General features: G+C 34.8%; 1 protein-coding gene across 1 annotated transcript in view; it reads left to right on the top strand.

The window, feature by feature from the left end:
- The window catches only part of LOC111055028 (WAS/WASL-interacting protein family member 2), a 40,163-nt gene extending 20,001 nt beyond the window's left edge, over positions 1–20,162 (top strand). The window contains exons 4-10 of the mRNA XM_039440680.1: positions 1,942–2,012; positions 5,423–5,521; positions 9,977–10,298; positions 14,361–14,701; positions 16,652–16,727; positions 16,858–16,959; positions 17,702–20,162. Of these exons, the coding sequence (XP_039296614.1) occupies positions 1,942–2,012; positions 5,423–5,521; positions 9,977–10,298; positions 14,361–14,701; positions 16,652–16,727; positions 16,858–16,959; positions 17,702–17,790 (1,100 nt within the window). The 3' untranslated portion in view covers positions 17,791–20,162. The remainder of the gene's footprint in view (positions 1–1,941; positions 2,013–5,422; positions 5,522–9,976; positions 10,299–14,360; positions 14,702–16,651; positions 16,728–16,857; positions 16,960–17,701) is intronic.
- The last annotated feature ends 669 nt before the right edge of the window (positions 20,163–20,831 follow it).

Raw genomic sequence — 20,831 nt, 5'->3', positions numbered from 1 at the left:
GAGATGATACTGTATCATTTGTGGTGATAGGTAGTTTTGTATCAAATTATGGTATTTTGTATCAAGTTGAGATGGTACAGTATCATTTATGGCGATGTTATAGAGAAAAGATACCGGTAGCATTAGAAGATATCTCAGAGTATAGGTCGCTTATTTTCCAAATTTCAAGCCGATTTTTTGTTAACTCAAGCCGATTACTGTCGACTACTGTCTATTATTACTGTTTTGGCCGGGTGAGAGATGAGAGTGTTAAAACGGCACAATATGATAGACTACCAACGTTACATAGCTTCACGGAGAAGAACTATGTGGTCTATGACTATCAGTTGAAATTTGGAACATAAACATCCTATAACATGGCATTATTCTTATGATATCTATTATTCTCTATGTTATCACCATAAATGATACGGTATCAGATCAATATGATATAGTATCAACATAATATGATTGTAGTATTAACACAATTTGATACAGTATCAACACAAATTAAAATATACATCTGAGTACCCTTATATTTTCAGATTTATATTTTTATTTATAGTATCAACACAATATGATACCGTATCATCTCAATTTGATACACAATACCTTAATTTGATACGTAACTTCCTAACTTTGAATGAATTATACAAACCATGGGATATCTTCTTATCCTATGTTTTCTCTACGTTGTCATCGGCTCATTGTCAACACACAAAGTTTTCCTTTGCTTGGAAAATTTATTTGCTAACTTATACTGTATTTGTATTTATTTCTTCAGTATTTTGTACTTTTATAATTTTGTATCTCATAATTTATTGATAGGAATTAATGAGAAATTGCGTCTATTAAAATTCTAATTAATGAAAAATTATTATTAAACGAAAATCCAAATTAAATCTGTAAATCACTCCGATGACCTCTGCATTCCTGACTAGCAATTAGGAGGTACCGGGTTCGATTCCCGGGCAGGGAAATAATTCTTGTAAAAGTAGCTCTCATCGTATTTCCATCTATTTTTTTAACCTGTTGTTAATATTTGCAGTAGCAGAGGTCAGCGGGGTTATTTATTAATCACATTGTGTAGAAATACTTGAAATGAGGAAAGGCGGCACAACAGGCTCATGCCCAAAACTGTCCCATTTCCAATTTATACTATACTGTCCAAATCAAAATGTTGGTTATGTCACTTTCACTTTTCAAAATACAATTTACGCTCTTCAATACTCTGATAAACGAGCAAATTTTGAATCAAAAAATATAATTTAATCTGGATTTTCATTTAATAATAATTATAATTTATTCTTATTTCATGCTGTGTTGATCATACTAACTGAAAGGCTAGTAGGCCTACACAGGTATAGTTCATAATATTTATTTTGTTTCTTGATTCTTCCATATATAGCCTATTTGATGCGGATAAATGTTTTTAATAATTATTATCATCAAATGAAAATCCAAATTAAATGCTGTAAATCACCCCGAAGACTTCTGCTACTGCAAATATTGACAACAGGGTAAACAGCTAGATGGAAATTAGAATATTTTCATGTTTACCCTGTTGTCAATATTTGCAATAGCAGAAGTCTTCGGGGTGAATTTCAGCATGTAATTTGGATTTTCGTTTAATAATAATTATTATAATGAGGAACGACTCTAGGTACTTTTTACTAAAGACAATCATCCAAGGAAAAATCTATGGAAAAAGAGGTCCTGGAAGGAGAAGAATATCCGGCTGCATAACCTTAGAAAGTGGACGGGAAAAACATCAGCTGAACTCTTCCGCATGGCTGTGGACAAAATTAGGCTTGCCATGCTGGTTGCCAACATACGAAACGGATTTTTTCCTATCCAAGAAGAAGAATAATTATTAATTCATTAGCATTTGAATAATTGCAATATCTCAGCAATTTCAATCTGTGTAAATGTTTTTATTTGAATCTAAATGTTTGTTTCAAGGTCAATCGAATTCCAGCCAATCACAGTCGCTGACTTCGTTACCAGTAGCTAATGCTTCCTCACTACATACAGTAAGTAGGCCTACACAGCAATAATACAAAATCAATTCAGAGTATCATTACAATACTATAGTGAGGTCCACGTTATAATGGCTGTGGAGAAAGATAGGAGATCAACGTTGTCGATCCTCTAATGTCTTGTCAATGCCTTCTATAGACGGTAGCTGATATAGGTTTATTGATGTAATATTAACTGTTTATTATCGTTTAAAATAATAAATCAATTTTTATTAAGGAAGAAATTATATTTTTAAATGATTTTACAATGAATTTTTATAATTAAGATGAAATATTTTCTTGATTAGTTATTAATTCTACATTGTTAAAAGTTGATCTGGCAACAGAGCAAAGCGAAAAAGAAATAGCTTAGTTGAATGATAGACAAGGATAGCAATACCATTGCTAATCTAACACTGTCATTATAACCTGGACCTCACTATAATTAGAATATGACTGCTAATGACTATAGTGAGGTCCACGTTATAATGGCAGTGGATAAAGATAAAAGAATAGCGATGCCGATTCTCTGTATTAATTAATTATATTTCTACACTGTCAAAAACATAATTGGCATCGTTGTGGACCTAGAAAAGGATATTACCACCGGCTTTGTCGAATGATAGACAAGGATAGCAAAACCAAAGTTGATCAAATACTGTCATTATAACGTGGACCTCACTATAGTTAGCTATAGTGAGGTCCACGTTATAATGACAGTATTTGATTAACTTTGATGTTGCTGTCCTTGTCTATCATTCGACAAAGCAGGTATTACTATCCTTTTCTAGCTCCGCAACGATGCCAAATCTGTTTTTGACAATGTAGAAATACAATTGTGGATTTCAAGGCGGCATATGATTCCATAATAAGGGATCGTCTCTATGAGGCATTAAGATTAATGAAAGTCCCTGAAAAGATTGTAAGGCTAGTCCAAATGACTATGAGTCAAGTGTTATGCCAGGTAAAAGTTGGTGGTCTCATGTCAGAACCGTTTGAGACAGCTCGGGGACTGAGACAAGGTGACGCATTGGCATGCCTTCTGTTTAATATAGCTCTTGAAAAAGCAGTCAGAGACTCCCAAATAACAACAGGTGGCAACTTATTCAACCGAATGGTACAGATTCTGGGGTATGCAGACGATATTGACATTGCTGCCAGATCAACAGCGGAGATGAGAGGATCATTTTTGGAACTGGAGGCAGCAGCCAGGAGGGTGGGCCTTGAAATAAATGCAGGCAAGACAAAGGTCATGGTGGCATCCACATCTGAGGCACGAACTCGTGGAATAGGAAGCAGCATATCTATCGGGAATCACAACTTTGAGGTAGTGCAAGAATTCAGGTATTTAGGCTCCCATGTCAACAGGAATAATGACTCCAGCACGGAAATAAGAAAAAGAGAATAATTCTGGCAAACGGATGCTACTTTGGTATGGCTAAGTATCTGAAAAGTAAAATTCTCAGCAGAGCAACGAAAATCAAGCTGTACAAGTCACTCATCGTGCCGGTGCTCATTTATGGTAGTGAAACTTGGACCATGACAAGGCAAGATGAGGGTCTGCTCAGGAGATTTGAGAGAAAAATCCTGAGAAGGATATTTGGAGCCATTAAGGAAGGAGATGCTTATCGACAGCGACATAATGCTGAGCTGTATGATCTGTATGGGAACAAGGATATAGTTACGGCTATCAAGCTGGGAAGATTGCGATGGGCCGGACATGTGATCCGGGCAGATGACAACTCACCTATTAAGCAAATCCTACAGGCAAAGCCAGAAGGGAAACGTCGACCAGGGAGGCCGCGCCTGAGGTGGTTAGATGTGGTGGATCGGGATGCTGGAGCGGCCGGACTGAGAGGATGGAGACGATTGGCACGGAATAGAGATGATTGGAGGCTTAGGCTTGGGGAGGCCAGGACCCTTGAAGGGTTGTCGCGCCAGTGATGATGATGATGAGAAATACAATTAATTGAGGCAGAGGATCGGTAACGAAGTTCTTCTATCTTTATCCACTGCCATTATAACGTGGACCTCACTATAGCCTATATGTGCAGTAGGTGAGGCAAAAACACCGGCAAAAGGAGGTTCCTTTTGAGTCGTAAAATCGGCTTAATCAGAGTAAGATATTAACTCAAATTTAGCGTATGCAGTGAGATTATCAACATGAGATTTATAATATGAAATTGATTATTATGTAAAAGTCAGTGTTCTATAATATAATAAATGAAAGAATTGACTTATACAGATAGGGGATAGGAAATTCATGATTGACACATTATCACGTCTCAACTACTCAACTGAATAACTTGAAATGTTGCATATAGATTATTAATTTATCGAGGATGGTTATAGGCATGTTTTAAATTCTTCAAGATCTCAGTAGGTCCAGTTTGTCAAATTTTCAATGATCCCCTTGCGGAGCAGGGGTTACCTGCTAGTCTATCTACAATATAATTGAAGAAGAATTGGTTTATACACGTAGGGGATAGGAAATTATCGTCACGAATGACGCATCATCACGTCTCAACTACTCAACTCATTAACTTGAAACTTTTCATATAGATTATCAATTTACCGAGGATGTTTTGTGTACTTAAAGATTTCAGCAAGTCTAGTTTTCAGTTTGTCAAAAGTTCTTAATTAGAGAACGGGTCACCTGCCAGTTGGAAATAATTTAGGCTCAGTCATGCCTCTATGACTCTTTTTCTGTGTCTATTACTCAGGGAATTATTGAGTGAATAATTATAATTGAATAATTAATAATTATCAATAGTTTATTAGTTTTAATTTGTGTTTTTAATGTGTTATTTAATATTTAAAACTATGAACAAAAAAAATGTTTCTATGACTATTTCTCTGTGTTTTTACTTTGGAAATTATTGAGTAAATAATTATAAATATCGGGGCACCGAGCTTCGCTCGTTATTTTTATTTATTCATAAACAGAACACAATTCTTTAAAATGATCGTGTTTATATTAATTTTACAGCTGGCTATACGTCAGCTTATGAATTTCGGGGTTTTCCACAGACGCACTTTTTTATTATCCACAGACGACGAAAGTCTCAGCTGTTTTTTCAAGGATTATTATCCTTTTAATGTCGTTCAGCGAGTTTTCCCAGGGATGAGACCCTGTGCAATCGAATTTTTATATCATAATCCTACTGTGTTCCAAATTTCGTGAAAATCGTTAGAGCCGTTTTCGAGATACGTTGGACATGAATAAATAAAAATAACCAAATATAAAAATACAGAAATTGCTCGCTTAATATAATAGGATTGAATAATTAATTATCAATAGTTTAATAGTTCTAATTTGTGTTTTTAATCTGTTATTTTATATTAAAAACATATAATATATTAAAATGGTACTGTGATGCTATCTTATAAATAATAATAATTGATTATTTGTTGTTTGATTTTAGAAAATGGAGAACTCAAGGCGGCAGTTGTCGATAGATGTGAAGAATAGGGGTCCACCCCCCCAGCCTCCTCCCGCCAATCAAAAACCTACAATGCCTCAGGTAATTCCAAATCAGATAATCTGAGAGCAAAACGCCCCGTGTGACTTTGCCCTAGGGGCTTAATATGGTCTATTGAGCGTTTATTCATAAGCCAACCCAATCAACCAATCATAGAGCTACCCATCCTGTCGTGCTGACTGAGAAACGCCATGTGTGGCTTGGCCCTATGGCTAGAAACACACGAGGCGTTTTTTGCTCTGGTGGCAGACGAGTCGGCGGCTCAGGCAATTTGGTATAGAATAGTAATGTTCGTAAGACGCATAGTTTTAGAGAGGAACCAAAATATGGTACCTTTGAACAGCTAGTATTACAACAGATATACCGGTATCAGCTACTATCTATAGGAGGCAGTGTCAAGGCAGAGAATCGTCAACGCTGTTCCCCTATCTCTCTGCACTGCCATTATAACGTGGACATCACTATAGCCTGTGAACGACTGCTTAAACTATAGCGTGGTCCACGTGATAATCAGTTGAAGGTGTAACATTTTTGAAAAACAAGATTGCCACCAATTTTTTTTCATTTTTTTCTCTTATAACTATCTAAAAATCGACGGGAAAATCCATGCCGATTATGAGCTTATATAAGGCATTGAATTTAATGTATAATTTCACGCTTTTACGAATTTCCCTACACCTTTTGCAACAGCTTTAGTGTTGTTTGTGAAATCTCCATTGCTGCAACAATAGACTAGGCCTAATTGACAAAGAAATTTGGAGGGAATGTTTTAAACTTTGGTGGAATTTTTTGACTTTGCAGCTTTGTTGAGACTAGTTAGGAGGAGAATATATCAAAAGTCCCCAATCCTAACTGATGTGCTAAGGGGATGAGGGTGGTTTAAAAGTTGCATTTTTCAGCGTTTTGCTTCCACGTTCATATCTTAAGAACAATGCGTTTCAACTGACATGAATAACTATTTGAAAATGAAGCTTGATAAATTCTCTACTCTTTTTGTTCAGTGGAATTTTGTGATATTCCCAACGGTTCCCGAGATATTCGTTCTTGAAGGTGTGTAGGTAATTGTTAAAATAACAGGTTTTTATCCAATGTTTTGCTCTTTCAGGGCTTATAACTCTCCAAAAATGCATCATAAAAACTGATGCTTATCGTAGGTTTGTAGAGCATTGAATTCTCTTTGAAATGATGTATTATTCCACTGTTCCAAGTTCTCCTTCCATTGTTATAGCAGCTTCAATGTAGGGGATGAAATTTTCATTGCTGCAACAATTGATCGTTTGACAATGACAACATTTGAAGGGGGTGTCTGTGATACAATTTTTGACTATGCAGCTTGATTTAGACCAGTTAGTAGGTGAACATAGCAAAAGTGCACATCTTTATCCCCTCTGTTGAAGGTGTGGAACCACTGAGTTGACACTTGTTGCAGCAATGAAAATTTCATCCCCTACATTGAAGCTGCTATAACAATGGAAGGAGAACTTGGAACAGTGGAATAATACATCATTTCAAAGCAGCAGCTTATGTGTCGAGTTTGAAATCCTGAGTTTTGCAACAGTAGACCAAGGAATTTGGAAATAATTTTTTGAGCAGAATCTTTGACTTAGGGCCGTTTGCACAGTGTAAGTTTAAGCTAAAGCTTAAACCAAATCTGGATGTTTTTTTTGTTTAAACTAAAATTCCATTTGCACAGTATCAGTTTAAACTCTGTATTGAGCTTAAACTCTGGGAAAGTTTAAACCTCCAAAGCAGGAGGTTTAAACCAAATAATTTGGATTAACTTATTGACATCTGTAAAGATTTGATAGGGAAACAGCTGATAGTAAATTATTTTTCGACGGTTGTTTATAATGCTTCTGTAGACGATAATAATTATTATTAATTTAGGTTATAGTGAATTATTCATTTGAATGTAAAAATAATTGTAATGGAGGAATTGATAGAAGTTTTTAATGCAATTGATAGAGACTGCAAAGAAATTTTAAAACTGAGAAAAATTGGGCAAAAAACGAATAATTTAAATTTCTTGGATAGAAAATTTTTTTAACGGTTTTGCTTGAGTACAGCAACTGCCAATTTAGTATTTTGATTAAATAAACCACTTGATAGAAATTAAGACAATTTTCAACAGTGGTCTTCGTTTAGAAAACATGTTTCTAATAACACATAATCAAGATATATTGCTTTCGAGAGATTTCTAATAAACGAGGAAGACCATAGTAGATTCAAGTGTAACAAAATAACTTTTTTATCTTACTTTTTAAAATATATTTTCTGGTGCCAACTAAACATAAGTTTTTAAAGAATTTCTTGATCGCTTTTCACTTTTATAACGGTACAGCTTACAGCTCTGTGGATTTCGAACAAGAACAAGAAAATACTGAAATAGTAGCTACATAACCTCAATTTACTGATTGTTTGTAAACAAATAACATATTTCCTGTAAAAATCAGCCTTCCTGATATTTTAAACGATGACATTCTATTACCAACTTAACGCTAAACTAGTTTAACTTAAACTGGATTAGTAAATGCACTGAGAAAACCGATTCAAGTTTAAACTTTCAGATTAACTTAATCGAGTTTAGCAATCTATACTGTGCAAACGGCCCTTAGCAGATTTTTTGGGACCAGTTAGGGGGTAAACATATCAAAAGTCCACATTTCCATCTTATTTTAATTTTTGTACTCTCAGCTCTATATTATATCTTCTCTTCAGATCCCATTCTACATTTATTTTTTTATTATCCTTATTTTCCTCTTACTCTCTTTCTTTATGTATTTATATATGTGTATATATGTGTACATACATATGTGAACATATGTGTGTATGCTTATTTTTCTTCTTAAAAATAATAATAAATCATTACACCGTACAGAACTTGATCTTGAATCTTGAACTTGAATACAATTCAACTCGGTCCCTCCGCACAGGCACGACCCATGCGGGGACCATCCTCCTATTTAACAGCTATTAATTATTAACAGCAATAATAGCTATTGATGCCTATTAATTTAACAGTCTAACCCCCAGTTCTTCGTACGTCGGTTAACGTTTAATCTCGATTAAATGCTTTACTTTAATCAAGATTAGTGCTAACCGATGCATTTTGGTTCCACAAAACAGAAATTTCAAGCGATAACGCCGTGTAAACAATTTTCAATTCTGACTAGTTGGCAGAATTTTAACCGCGATTTGTTGAAACGAAGAAAATTTGGTTGCACAAAGGTAAAAATCGAAAAATAACGCTGGTTAAACTAATCGACGTAAAAGATTTTTACAGGCCATTCACGGGGAATTAAATCCAACTAACTGATAGCTGTCTTCCTATTAGTTTTTGGTAAAAAATTCAAAGTATGGTCTAAATATATGAATGAATTTCATTTATTAATAAAATAGAGAAATGTATTTAGCTGATATTAGCATTCAAAATCAGATTCTGATTTTTGAGGTTAGTTTTCTATCTGTTGTCGTCTGTTAGCAGCATAGCATTTGACACTGGCGACAGACAGAGCATTTTTTGGCGCATGCGCACAAGCCTCTGTCTTGAATGGTCGAACTCACCGCTTCAATAACATAACTACATTTTTACCTTAAAACATACCTATCATTATCAGTTTTCTATTATGTAAATATTCTCTCTTATAAGAATTGAAATCAAACTCACTTTTTCTTTGTCTAATAATATTGGACCATGATCTCGTTTGTTAATATTTTTTCCGTTTCAAATTCACCGCTTCAATAACATAACCTCAATTATTTTGTGTTATTTTGTTAAATTACAGTGTTGCCGGATTGTGAAACCGTTAAAATCTTGGTTAGTTAACCGGTAAACTTAATCGGAATTAAAAACTAACCGATCTTGGTGGAACAGAAATGAATCCGTAAAACTAACGCTGATTTGTTAATCAATGTTAATGTCCATATTTAACAGACGGACGTGCAACTGGCCCATAGCATAGAGGAACAATAGCGTAAGTAGATATCCCATGGTATAGGACGTTCATGTCGCAACTTTTACTGTTATCTCAAGCCGATTACTGTTGATTATTGTCGATTTTTACTGTTTTGTTGGGGTGAGAGTGTATGAACGGCACAGTATGAGAGACTACGAGCGTCACACAGCTTCTCGGGAAAGAACTACATGGACTATCGGCTTGAGATAACAGTAAAAGTTGCGACATAAACGTCCTATACCATGGGATATCTACTTACGCTATTGTTTCTCTATGCCCATAGTTTGTAACTATTAACATAGGCTACTAGGTTTATAGTCAGTTACTTTATAATGCTGTAATATTTTATTGCTGTCTATAACATGTATTGTGTTTGTTTTTTTTGAGAAATAAACAGTTTAATTTGATTTGACATCCCTACCTCTCGTGCTGATGGAATGATGGTGGTTCAGTGACCACCACTAAAGTGACCTCACTATGGATTACTACAACGTTTTTAATGATTTGTAATTTCAATTTTGATTTTGTTTTGGATTCACAGAGTGCCTCAGACTCAGTGCTAACGGGTCAATCAGCTGTGGGCGCGCGTAGCCACAGCACCACCTCTCTCAACCAACCTCCCCAAACCACCAACGGATGGTCCAGCACGCAGCTGCCTCGCAAGGCACCGGCTGGAGGCTACGGCAAGCCTCATGTGGCGCCCAAACCACCTGGAAGCAACGGTCGAGGGAGCGGAGCTGGAGTGGGAGGAGCAGGAGGCGTGTCCAAGCCGTGCCCGCCCCCCAAGAGGCCGGTTGGTATGGTGGCGAGAGCGCACAGTATGCGCGCGCCTAAGAGTCCGCCCATTGCACCTCTGCCGAATGGTGAGTGTTAGGTTATATTCTGTACAAAATAACTTCTTACTTGGGAGGGACATGCGCAGCAGATTTATATATTACGTTTGGTTGGCCTCAATGGCGTCAGATAAGTTAAAGTGCTAGCAAAAAGCGAGACACCATCAATGTTATATGAATTTTATATCTATAGTGAGGTCCACGTTATAATGACAGTATTTGATCAACTTTGGGTTTGATATCCTTGTCTATCACTCGACAAAGCCGGTGGTACTATCTATTTCTAGGTCCATAACGATGCTAATTGTGTTTTTGACAGTGTAGAAATATAATTAATTAATTCAGAGAATCGTCATCGCTATTTTTCCATCTTTATCCACTGTCATTATAATGTGGACCTCACTATAGTATATAGTTACTATTTGTCTTTGACTCTATTACAGTAGTCAAAACAGTCCTTCAGACTATAAAAGCAGAGAAGGCATACAGAGGTAGGAATACAACGGCTGCAAAGTTGCTGTCCTAACTGGCAAGCATACTCTCGTGAGTATATCAATTGATCGTAGGCCTATACAATTAAATTTTTGAGTTTTAAAAACGAGAACGTTGAATCATTCATTCATTCTTCTACTGACAATAGACGCAGAGCAATCATTTTTTTAAAATAAATATAAAAATGAAAAAGAAAGACTAAAGTATTCAAGTCTCCTGTCTGGAATCCCTCATTCAGGCAACTGCGCTTCTACCTATGACTATTCATCACTGTGATTGGCTGATCTCCCTCCATTTCTCTTCGCCGCATATTCCTCCAAGTCAGAATTTTATTTGTACGAAGTATAGGATGTTTTTTACAGAATGTTGAGTCAGGTTCAGTGGATGTATGGCCCTAAAATGGGACCTCAATATTTCTTGTGGCTGGATCAGTCACACAAATATTAATTAGCCTCATATTTTCTTTATATTCTAAAGGTTGAAGAAATATAAAGAAATGAGAGAATAGCACAATGATACTACTGTATTATGAACTAGAGAGAGATAGACTGAGTGGTCTAGTGCTTAGCGACTAAGATTGCAGGAAACTACAGATAGCACTCCAAAGTTTGTCAATTTTGTTACTTTTTACCATCTATAATTCGTAAAAAACTTGAAGGAATATCTGGTGAACCTATCGCTATACTCTTCACAAGAGTTAATTAATCTTTGACTAGTCAAGTTGACAATTTATTTTTAAGTTTTTGTATAGGCTATCCTATCTTTAACCTTAACACTGAACTCATATGTGTTTGTACATGTCCATGCATTTTTAATTGAATTGTTGAATGAAGAAATTAAAAATAATAGCTGCTTATTCTGCTTTTATAGTTTATTTAGTTTCATGTATCTGGTAGAAAAATGTTTCTGCCTATAGAACTTCACATCCCTAACAAAAATTTAGCAGCATTTTCTAGAGACCCCGAAAATTCCCCAGTTGAATATTGTGGTAGTGCATTGAAAGTCTACAAACGATTTGGCGTTGAAGTATAGAAGGCTATCCTCTGTGTCTAATGACAAGGATAGCAAACCAATGTTGATTAGGTTGTAGATTTATAAATTAGAACTCTCAAAATTGGTATTTCCAGAAATAATATACTATTTTATTAGATGAACAATATCTTTAAAAAATATGTTTTCCTCCACCTACTGTCTAAAGTACTTACTTTACTCCCTGAAACCTAATACTTAAGTGTCACTTTTTCGCTCTCGGAAGTAAAAAACAGAAAAACTCCCTAGGGAGTAAAAGTGACTCCATTTAAATAACATGGGGAGCATCTCTATTTTGAAACTTACATTGTAATAGGTTAGAAGGTCTAAGCTCAGATGAGAAAGCATAATAGAGGTGTCTGTCATTGAGTCAACTGAATTCAATACCACAAGCAGAAATTTGATTAACTCATGAAATATATGTTTGTATGATAATTATTATATTATTAATATTAGTAGACAATAAAAATTTATACAATTTTTAAAATATTTTATTCTATTCAAAATACCAGCCAACAAATATTTTTGATCTGCAATTCAAATCTGAACCGCGTGATCTGGAGTCAGCCATTTTTGGTAGCTGCTCAGCTGATATAATTGTTACAACTTTTGCCGATAGATAGTGCAATCGGCAGTGCCAATCAGACGACCGGTTTTTAGGTTTTAGATTTAGGTTATGTTGTTAGGATTCGTTAGGAATCATTGTCACCAATACGTAAGTTATTGAATGATTTTATTTGCAGTTTCTATAAAAAATGTAGATGGAGGACAAATTTTGTGTACATCACGAGCGAAAAATACTTTTTCTCGGCTTCGCCTCGGGCTTCAAACTTTTTCCCACAGGGAGAAAAAGTCGTACTTTTCACTCTAGATATACAAATAACTATTAAAACTGCATTGATATCAATTGTGAAATGATCTGTCACAAAAATGTCAAATACTGATATTACGACTTGAATATTGGTCACTAATACCAATACTACAATACAATAATAATAATAATAATATCAATATCAATAATACTTTTTTCAAGATTTCGTTTTGGTGACTCCAGGAGGGAGTATAAGACAAGCCATTCTTTTAAATACTCAATTGCATACAGTACAGAACAGTCAAAGTGTATAAATCACCAATCTATACGGAATAGTCAAGTGAACATACTAATAATAATAATAATACAACTTGATGTAATACATCATATATTTTACCTTTCAATAATATCCATAAACAAAACTTGACAACAATAAAATAATCCTACCATTACTGACTGTTTATTGTGAATCATATGATAGCATATTTGATGAAGCTGGCATATCGACTTCATTATGAAATGTAATTCCCATTTCAAGGTTATTGACGAAAGTTTTATTTGCTCTTTCTAATAGCACCTGTGCAAATGCATTAAAATTAATGAAGATCACTTTTGAATATTGCATTGCTGTAGTCTCTATCTGATAGTAGCTGAATGTGGTGCTGCAATATTTTTACTTAGGTTTGAAGTGCTCTATAATTTTGAAAAGTTGTTCCAATTTTGTTTTGATATCTACTGTTTTGTTCTCTTATTAAGATTTTTTTGTGTTGGAAATTGTTGAGAAAGGTATTGTAACAAACACGACATTCTGTTCTCTAATTTTATCAATAATTATCATGAGTCCCTATACAACATTAAGTATAACCAGTCTCTTATAATAATATTGTGATCAAGCTTATCTCCATATTTTTTTCAGATTGATTTAAAATTATAGATGAGTTTGCTATGTGGGTTATATGATTTTCAATTTAATTTATTTATTTATGATACAAATTACTATGATCTAATAACATTGTTGGATAAAATAATAAGGCAATTCTTGTGCTATTTTTCTTCCGAATTTAGATGATGACGCAGTCCAAGATTTTTTGCACAAGCCTAAGAGCGTATGTGAGCATCACCCTCAGTATTATTATTATTATAAGATATGGTTGGTTTTTACATGCAATTCCTATTTAAGGAATAACTTTTTAGTTGAAGTTCTCAACCATGAACTTCTTCAACAATGCAAACCTAGTCATAAATTTAATGTCATCAACCTCCCTTCTTTACTCTCCATTTTTCCAGATAATAGAAATCATGTACATGACATGAATTTTGTGAATTGCATATACTGTATTTCTTAGTAACTTGCTAAATATGATTGTAATTAGTAGTGAATACTGTTTTGGGCTTAATGCCTGTAGTCTTCCTTGTTTTTGTGATGAATAAATAAATCAAATATAACTGGTTTCCTTGGAAAAATTACTATGGTCACAAATATTTGCAGTTAGCTGCTGATGGGTTAAATTCTAAAAAGACTGTTGAAATATAAGAGCAGGGGAAATTTGATTATAATTTAACCAATAATTATCAGTAGCCTATAGCACATTCTAACTGGAAACTTGATTGTCAACATAAATGGTTGTTGTGAACAGTATAGTTTGGTTGTATTTTGAAAAATTATTGTGACATATATCACACAATTAAGTAACCTGAGAAAATAGATAAACTTCAAATTTATATATATATATATAATCATATTTCTGTGCTTTTTGCAGCCCCAGCTTTCCCCTCACCATCAAGTCCCGCCTCCAGAGTGGGAGCCCCACCCACCGAGCTGAACCGCATCGGAGCACCACCCCCCTTCCACCAGTCACAGGACTCGCTGATGCAGACCCCGCCCCCACCTCCCTCGCTGCGAGGGGCGGGGCCTCCGCAAAGTGGGCGGAGTCTAGCAATAGGAGCTGGCGGGGCGACACGCCCAATGCAACGGCCACCTCCACCTCCTCCATCCCGGCTCGGCCAATCGCCACAGGCTGGAGCTCCGCCACCTCCTCCTCCGCCCCCAATGCAGGCGCCTCCCCCTCCGCCGCATCGGGTGCCCAGTGACAGTTCATTGGTGAGTGATAACATGAATATTGTATTTATTATATATGTCTATATTTGTTATGTAGACTATGTTTGAAGTTTGTATATGCCATTGGTGAGTGATAACCTAAATTCTGCTTTTGTTCTAAAATTAACATAACTAGTAGTTCTGTGAACAGTAGACCTCACACAGTTTTCTCATCCACAAGTATCTGATGTCACCTGTTCATAAGCTTCTTCAGACATCTGTGTAATGCATGGAATGAATAATCCACTTGTCACCTGATTGATTATGAATAGTTGTATAGTCTGATTGATCCTATCTTCAGAGTAGATGATATATAATATAGTGATATCAGAGTATGGAGGAAAATCATTTTCCTACATATTATCCTTAAAATGCAGAATTTCAAAAAACCTTGTGTATACATCGACGTGCAGTTGAAAAAAAGAATATTCCTGACAAATCTAATAGAATTCTATCAACGTGTTTGGCCATAGATGCATTACAGACATACAGACAAAAGAAAATCCGAGTTAAAACATAGAACCTCACTACGTTTGGTCAAATATTGGTTTTTTGAGCAGTTTCCACACAGTTACAATAGTAGCTTTTGTGGCACTGTGGAATTGGAAATTTACATGGCATTTCTAATTCTGTGCTCCCACATATAGTTGAAGTTTATATTGCATTACAGCTTATAATACAAGCATTGCAGCATTACATTAAGCTTGTATTACATGTATAGATGAAGCTTAGTGGAAGCTACTATTGCCACTGTGCAATGTGCCTTACAAATAATTCTGTTCAACTATAATGCTATAGTGAGGTCCACATTATAATGGCAGTGGAGAAAGATAGAAGAACAACATTGCCGATCCTCTGCCTTTTAAATGCCATCTATGGAGAGTAGCTGATATCAATTTATTGATGTAATATTAACTGTTCATTCTAATTCGAAATAATCAATTATATTTTATTATGCAAGAAATTATATTTTTCAATAATTTCATAATTAAGATGAAATATTTTGTTAACTACTAATTCTACATTGCTAAAAGACGATCTGCCAACAGAACAATGCTAGAAAGAGATAGTGCTTGTTGAATGATAGACAAGGTTAGCAATACCATTGCTAATCAAACACTGACATTATAACGTGGACCTCTCTATAGTGAGGTTCACGTTATAATGGCTGTGGATAAAGATAGAAAAACAGCGTTGCCTATTCTCTGCCTTAATTAATTATACTTCTACACTGTCAAAAACAGAGTTGGCATCGTTGCGGAGCTAGAAAATGATAGTACTACCTGCTTTGTCGAATGATAGACAAGGATAGCAACATCAAAGTTGATCAAATACTGTCATTATAACGTGGACCTCACTATATAGATTTATTATCTATAATACTACAGTTCTCAAGTGAACAGTGTCTATTCAATAGTTATTTTTCCATGTATTTTCATACCTGTATAATATCATAGAGAAACAATAGCATAAGTAAATATTCCATGGTATAGGGCGTTTATGTCGCAACTTTCACTGTTATCTCAAGATGATAGTTCATGTAATTCTTTCCTGTGAAGCTGTGTGACACTGGTAGTCACAAACAGTCCTACACTGGTAGTCAGTCTCTCATATTGTGCCATTCATACACTCTCACCCCAACAAAACAGTGAAATTTGTCAATAATCAACAGTAATTGGCTTGAGATAACAGTAAAAGTTGTGACATAAACGCCCAATACCATGGGATATCTACGTACGCTATTCTTCCTCTATGATAATATTTTTATCTTCAATAGTAGACAAATCTCCTGAATGATGGAAAAAATAAAGTAATGATTGCAAATTATTGTTAAGTAATTGACTGAAGTTAGCATCAAATAAAGACTTTAAAATTGAATGCACTAATTCATTGAAATAAATTTGAATCGATCAATTGATTATTTGAAAAAAATATTTCTCATGACTTTTCCAGATGTCAAATGGGGGTCAGCCACCCCCTCCCCCAACGAGGAATTCTTCAATAAGGAATGGAATGCCATCAATATGTGGTGAGTCAGCAATTTTTTCTCACAAATTTTATTCAACCCTCATATATTTGATCCAGTTGGGGTATTTGAAAAACACCCCCAAATTTTCATGTTGATGTTCTAAATTTGAATTTTAATGTTTTTTTTTCAGCTGACCTTGAAGCACGGTTTGCAGACATGTTCCACCATCCCAGTGAGCTTCCACCCCCACCCCCTTTTAGGAATTTACCGAAATCTTATAATAGTAAATCAGGTGAGTGGGTTTTAGAATTTCTGTTGCAAGCTTAACAAACTTGCTAAGCTGGCCACCAATGGTAGAACATACATGTTATGCAGTTGTCATACTTTGTTGTGTCATCACATATAATATGTAATGATTGTTTTTCAATGAAAAAAGACCTTACTTCAGCTTGTGCTTTGTTGTGTAGTACTAATTTGTTTCTGATTAGTAGCTATGCAAAATATTGTGTTTGATCCAAGCATCAATAATGAAGTCCACCATTATTTATGAACAAGTCCAAAGAACAGGCACAGTCAAGATTGCTTTGGTTATCAATCATAATTGGTGAAGCAGCTACTAGAATCATTCATGATTCTCATTAATGATGTTTTACACTGCACACATACAGAGAGGAACTTGGTGATAGTAATTTGATGAAACCCAAGTTGCTGTTTCACAACACACAACATGTGTATTGTTCATAGTGAGGATATATTAATGCAACTGAAGAAAATGATTGATAATATTGAGCCTGGCTGGCTCAGGTCTGGTGTCAGAGTTTGCAGGTCGCAGCTGATCAATTTCAGGGCCTCTGACATGATCTAACAACTGTTTTTAGGCTTTATTATCAAGTAATGCATCTATCAAGTAATGTGAAAAGTAAAAATGCTCTAGTTTCACTTTGCTTCTTGGTTAGTAACAATTTTGAATTGTTTGAAAATTTTTGAATAATTTTGCAGAACATTCTTACCTATTTTCAACATTTTCTTTTCAGTTTCTTCAAAACAACAAGCACCCCAGCCTCCTACACATATACAACTAGGAAACAGGATGTGGGCGAGAGACAATACTTCAACCTGCTAACAACAGCTTAGATCTAAGATATTTGCATGATCGTCTTATTCATCTTCTTCTTCTCCTCCTTTTTCTGTAAGTGTAGGTCCCACTTTGGGCGCCAATTTTCGTTTTGCTCAGTTCCTTCAAACTCATTTCTCCTTCTTGTGAAAGTTTTGGTCCTGCCTCAGGCACCAATTTTTGTTGAGCTCAGTTTCTACAAACTCGTTTCTCCTTCTTGTGAAAGTTTTGGTCCAACATTGGGCACCAATTTTTGTTTTGCTCAGTTCCTTCAAACTCGTTTCTCTTTCATCATAGTCTTCCCATTAAACTTGATAATTATCAACTTCATCATCAATAATAATATTGTTAGTGAAATGTGGACTGTAAAAATTATCATAATAAGTAAATTGTTGATAGCATTGTAAAATTGAGTGAGGGATGGAGAGATTTGCTGATATTTTTGACTTGATTGCTGTGATAGTTGGATTCTATAGTGAGATTCACTATAAACTGTCAGCATTTATTATAAATAACACTAATGCTGATATTTTGAAGCAAATCTCACTATAGTTTTGGTGAAGAGGAGGGAAATTTAGTGCCAGTTTCACAAAAGCCGGTAAAATTTTAACTGTGATTAATCCCACAAGAACTAATCAGAGAAGTCATCTTATCAAAAAGGCCTTATCTGATTGGTTCTTGTGAAATTACAGTAAGGATTTAACTGGCTTTTGTGCAACCAGGCCTTAGAATTTAGCAAATTAGAAGAGTGTGTGCCAGTTGCACAAAAGCTGGTTGAATTTTAATTGTGATTAATTTCACAAGAACCAAGAATCATGAGAAGGCTTTTTTTGAAAAGAAGGCTTCTCTGATTGGTTCTTGTAAAATTAATCACAATTAAAATTCAACTGGCTTTTGTTTGTGCAACCAGGCCTGTGTGTTTGTGTGAGAGTGAACAAATTGATCTTGTTTGTTGTCCCCTCTTCATTCAAAGAACCTACTATCTTTCTCTATCAGTTCTATCGATGATATAGAAAGGAGACTCCTAGTTTCATTGAGATGTGCTATGTATCTCCAGATTTGATACATGTCTCTCTTGTGATACTTATTGAGGGTACAAAAATGTATCATTGTGAAAGTGCTTTCATTGTTGACTCACTAGTACCTGTTCTATCAATAATATAGAAAGGAGACTCCTGGTTTAGTTGAGACGTGTTCTGTATCTTCAGATTTGATACACACATCCTGTGATTTGATACATGTATCTTTTGTGATACGAGGCCCGGTTGCACAAGAACTTTTTTTATTTTGATTATGATTAAATTCCACGAGAAACAATCTCAAAAAAGGGTTTTCTGAGGAGAAAGTTTCTCTGATTGGTTCTCGTGGCATTTAACCAGGATTAAAAGTTAACAGACTTTTATGCAACCGGGTGTTAGTGAGGATTCGAAAATGTATCATTGAGAAATGCATTCATTATCCCCAAAAATTAATAGTTCTCAATTATTGCAATAATTTCTAGTTATGTTTAGAAGTAGTTTAAAAAAGTTATTTAAATCATCAATGGATTCAAGGCCCCCTTTCTAGTACTCTTATTTAATCTAATGAACCATTAAATCTATAGGTTTCATTGATCCATTATCTGCACTATAATAAAGGAAAGAACTGGCTTATACACGTACGGGATAGGAAAGTTATGTTTGATGCATTATCACGTCTGAACTACTGGACTGATCAATTGAAATTTTGCATATAGATTCTTAATTAACCGAGGATTGTTATAGGCCTATTTTCAATTCTTCAAGATTTCATTACGTCAAGTTTTTAGTTTGTCAAGTTTTAAAATAGACCCTCGCTAGTATTTAATAAGTCTTCTAGAAATCAGGTCTTACATTAGATTGAGTACTGTTAATTATTTTCTGTATTAAGGACTTTATTAATATCATAATGATGTTATTTCATTAGTAGGAACACTTCGTAGAGAATAATATTTGTTATTAGTTCTAGAATATTTGGAAATTAGAGGAATTGAAACAAAGTGAACAAATAATGATGACTGAATTTATGGTAAATCAAAAAATAAACTATTTTAAGTACATGTTTGAATGATGGCAAGCGTACTCTCAAAACAATTAATTTCTCTAGAAAGTTGGAAAATAACAAATTTGTCAAGGGAATCACAAGTTGAATTTGAATAATAATTTTTGTAGACAGTACATCTCACCCTTGGAAGAGTCATATAAATTCTATAAATAATAAAATACTATGTAATTTAAGTAGTCTAATAGATTTACTGGGATAATTTAATTTCAAAGAATATCACAGAGCAAAAACTGATTAATAAACGGACAACTATGAAGTTTAAGCGAAATCTGTGACTTGGACACAGAATAAGTACAGAATGGAAACTTGTAATCAATCGCCTATCTAACCAATGCTTTTTACATGACGCCAATACTAAACACGTCACGTGACCTTGGGGGAAGTTCCAATCCTGGTCTTCTGATTGGCTCGTGGCAGTGAATGAGATCAATTGATCCGGATCATTAAAGTGATCCGAACCTACCATCAATACTATTACAATGCGGCGCTTCCTAACAAGATGGCGGATTTTAGCGTCAGGGTACTAGCCAAGTTTCCATACTGTATGTATACTGTGACTTGGATATTCATGAAAATATTCTAATTTTGATTGTTGAGCTTTAAATACATTTTAATGACAGTACAGACTGGATTATATGAAAACTATTTGAATATAATTTAATTTATATCTTTTCCCAGTCACGCCAAAAACTATTGCAATTTTTATTTGTAAAATATTTCTTGTATTTGGCAATAATTTCATTATTCAATTAATGAAAATCGAATGAAGTAATATTTATTACTTTATTCGTTAATAAAGTTGGTATCTTTAGATATTAATTATAATAACATCAATTTGACATGGCTGGCTCAGGTCTGGTGTCTGGAGCTTTCTGGTTGCAACTGATCAATTTCAGGGCCTCCGACGTGACCCAATAACTGTTTGTTGTTAGCCGGGACCGACGGCCCAATTTCTTTCAAATTTAAAT

Source organism: Nilaparvata lugens, chromosome 14 (genome assembly GCF_014356525.2).
Source record: "Nilaparvata lugens isolate BPH chromosome 14, ASM1435652v1, whole genome shotgun sequence".
Taxonomy (NCBI): domain Eukaryota; kingdom Metazoa; phylum Arthropoda; class Insecta; order Hemiptera; family Delphacidae; genus Nilaparvata; species Nilaparvata lugens.
The sequence above is the reverse complement of the archived record's forward strand: the minus strand, read 5'-3'. Positions and strand labels throughout refer to the sequence as shown.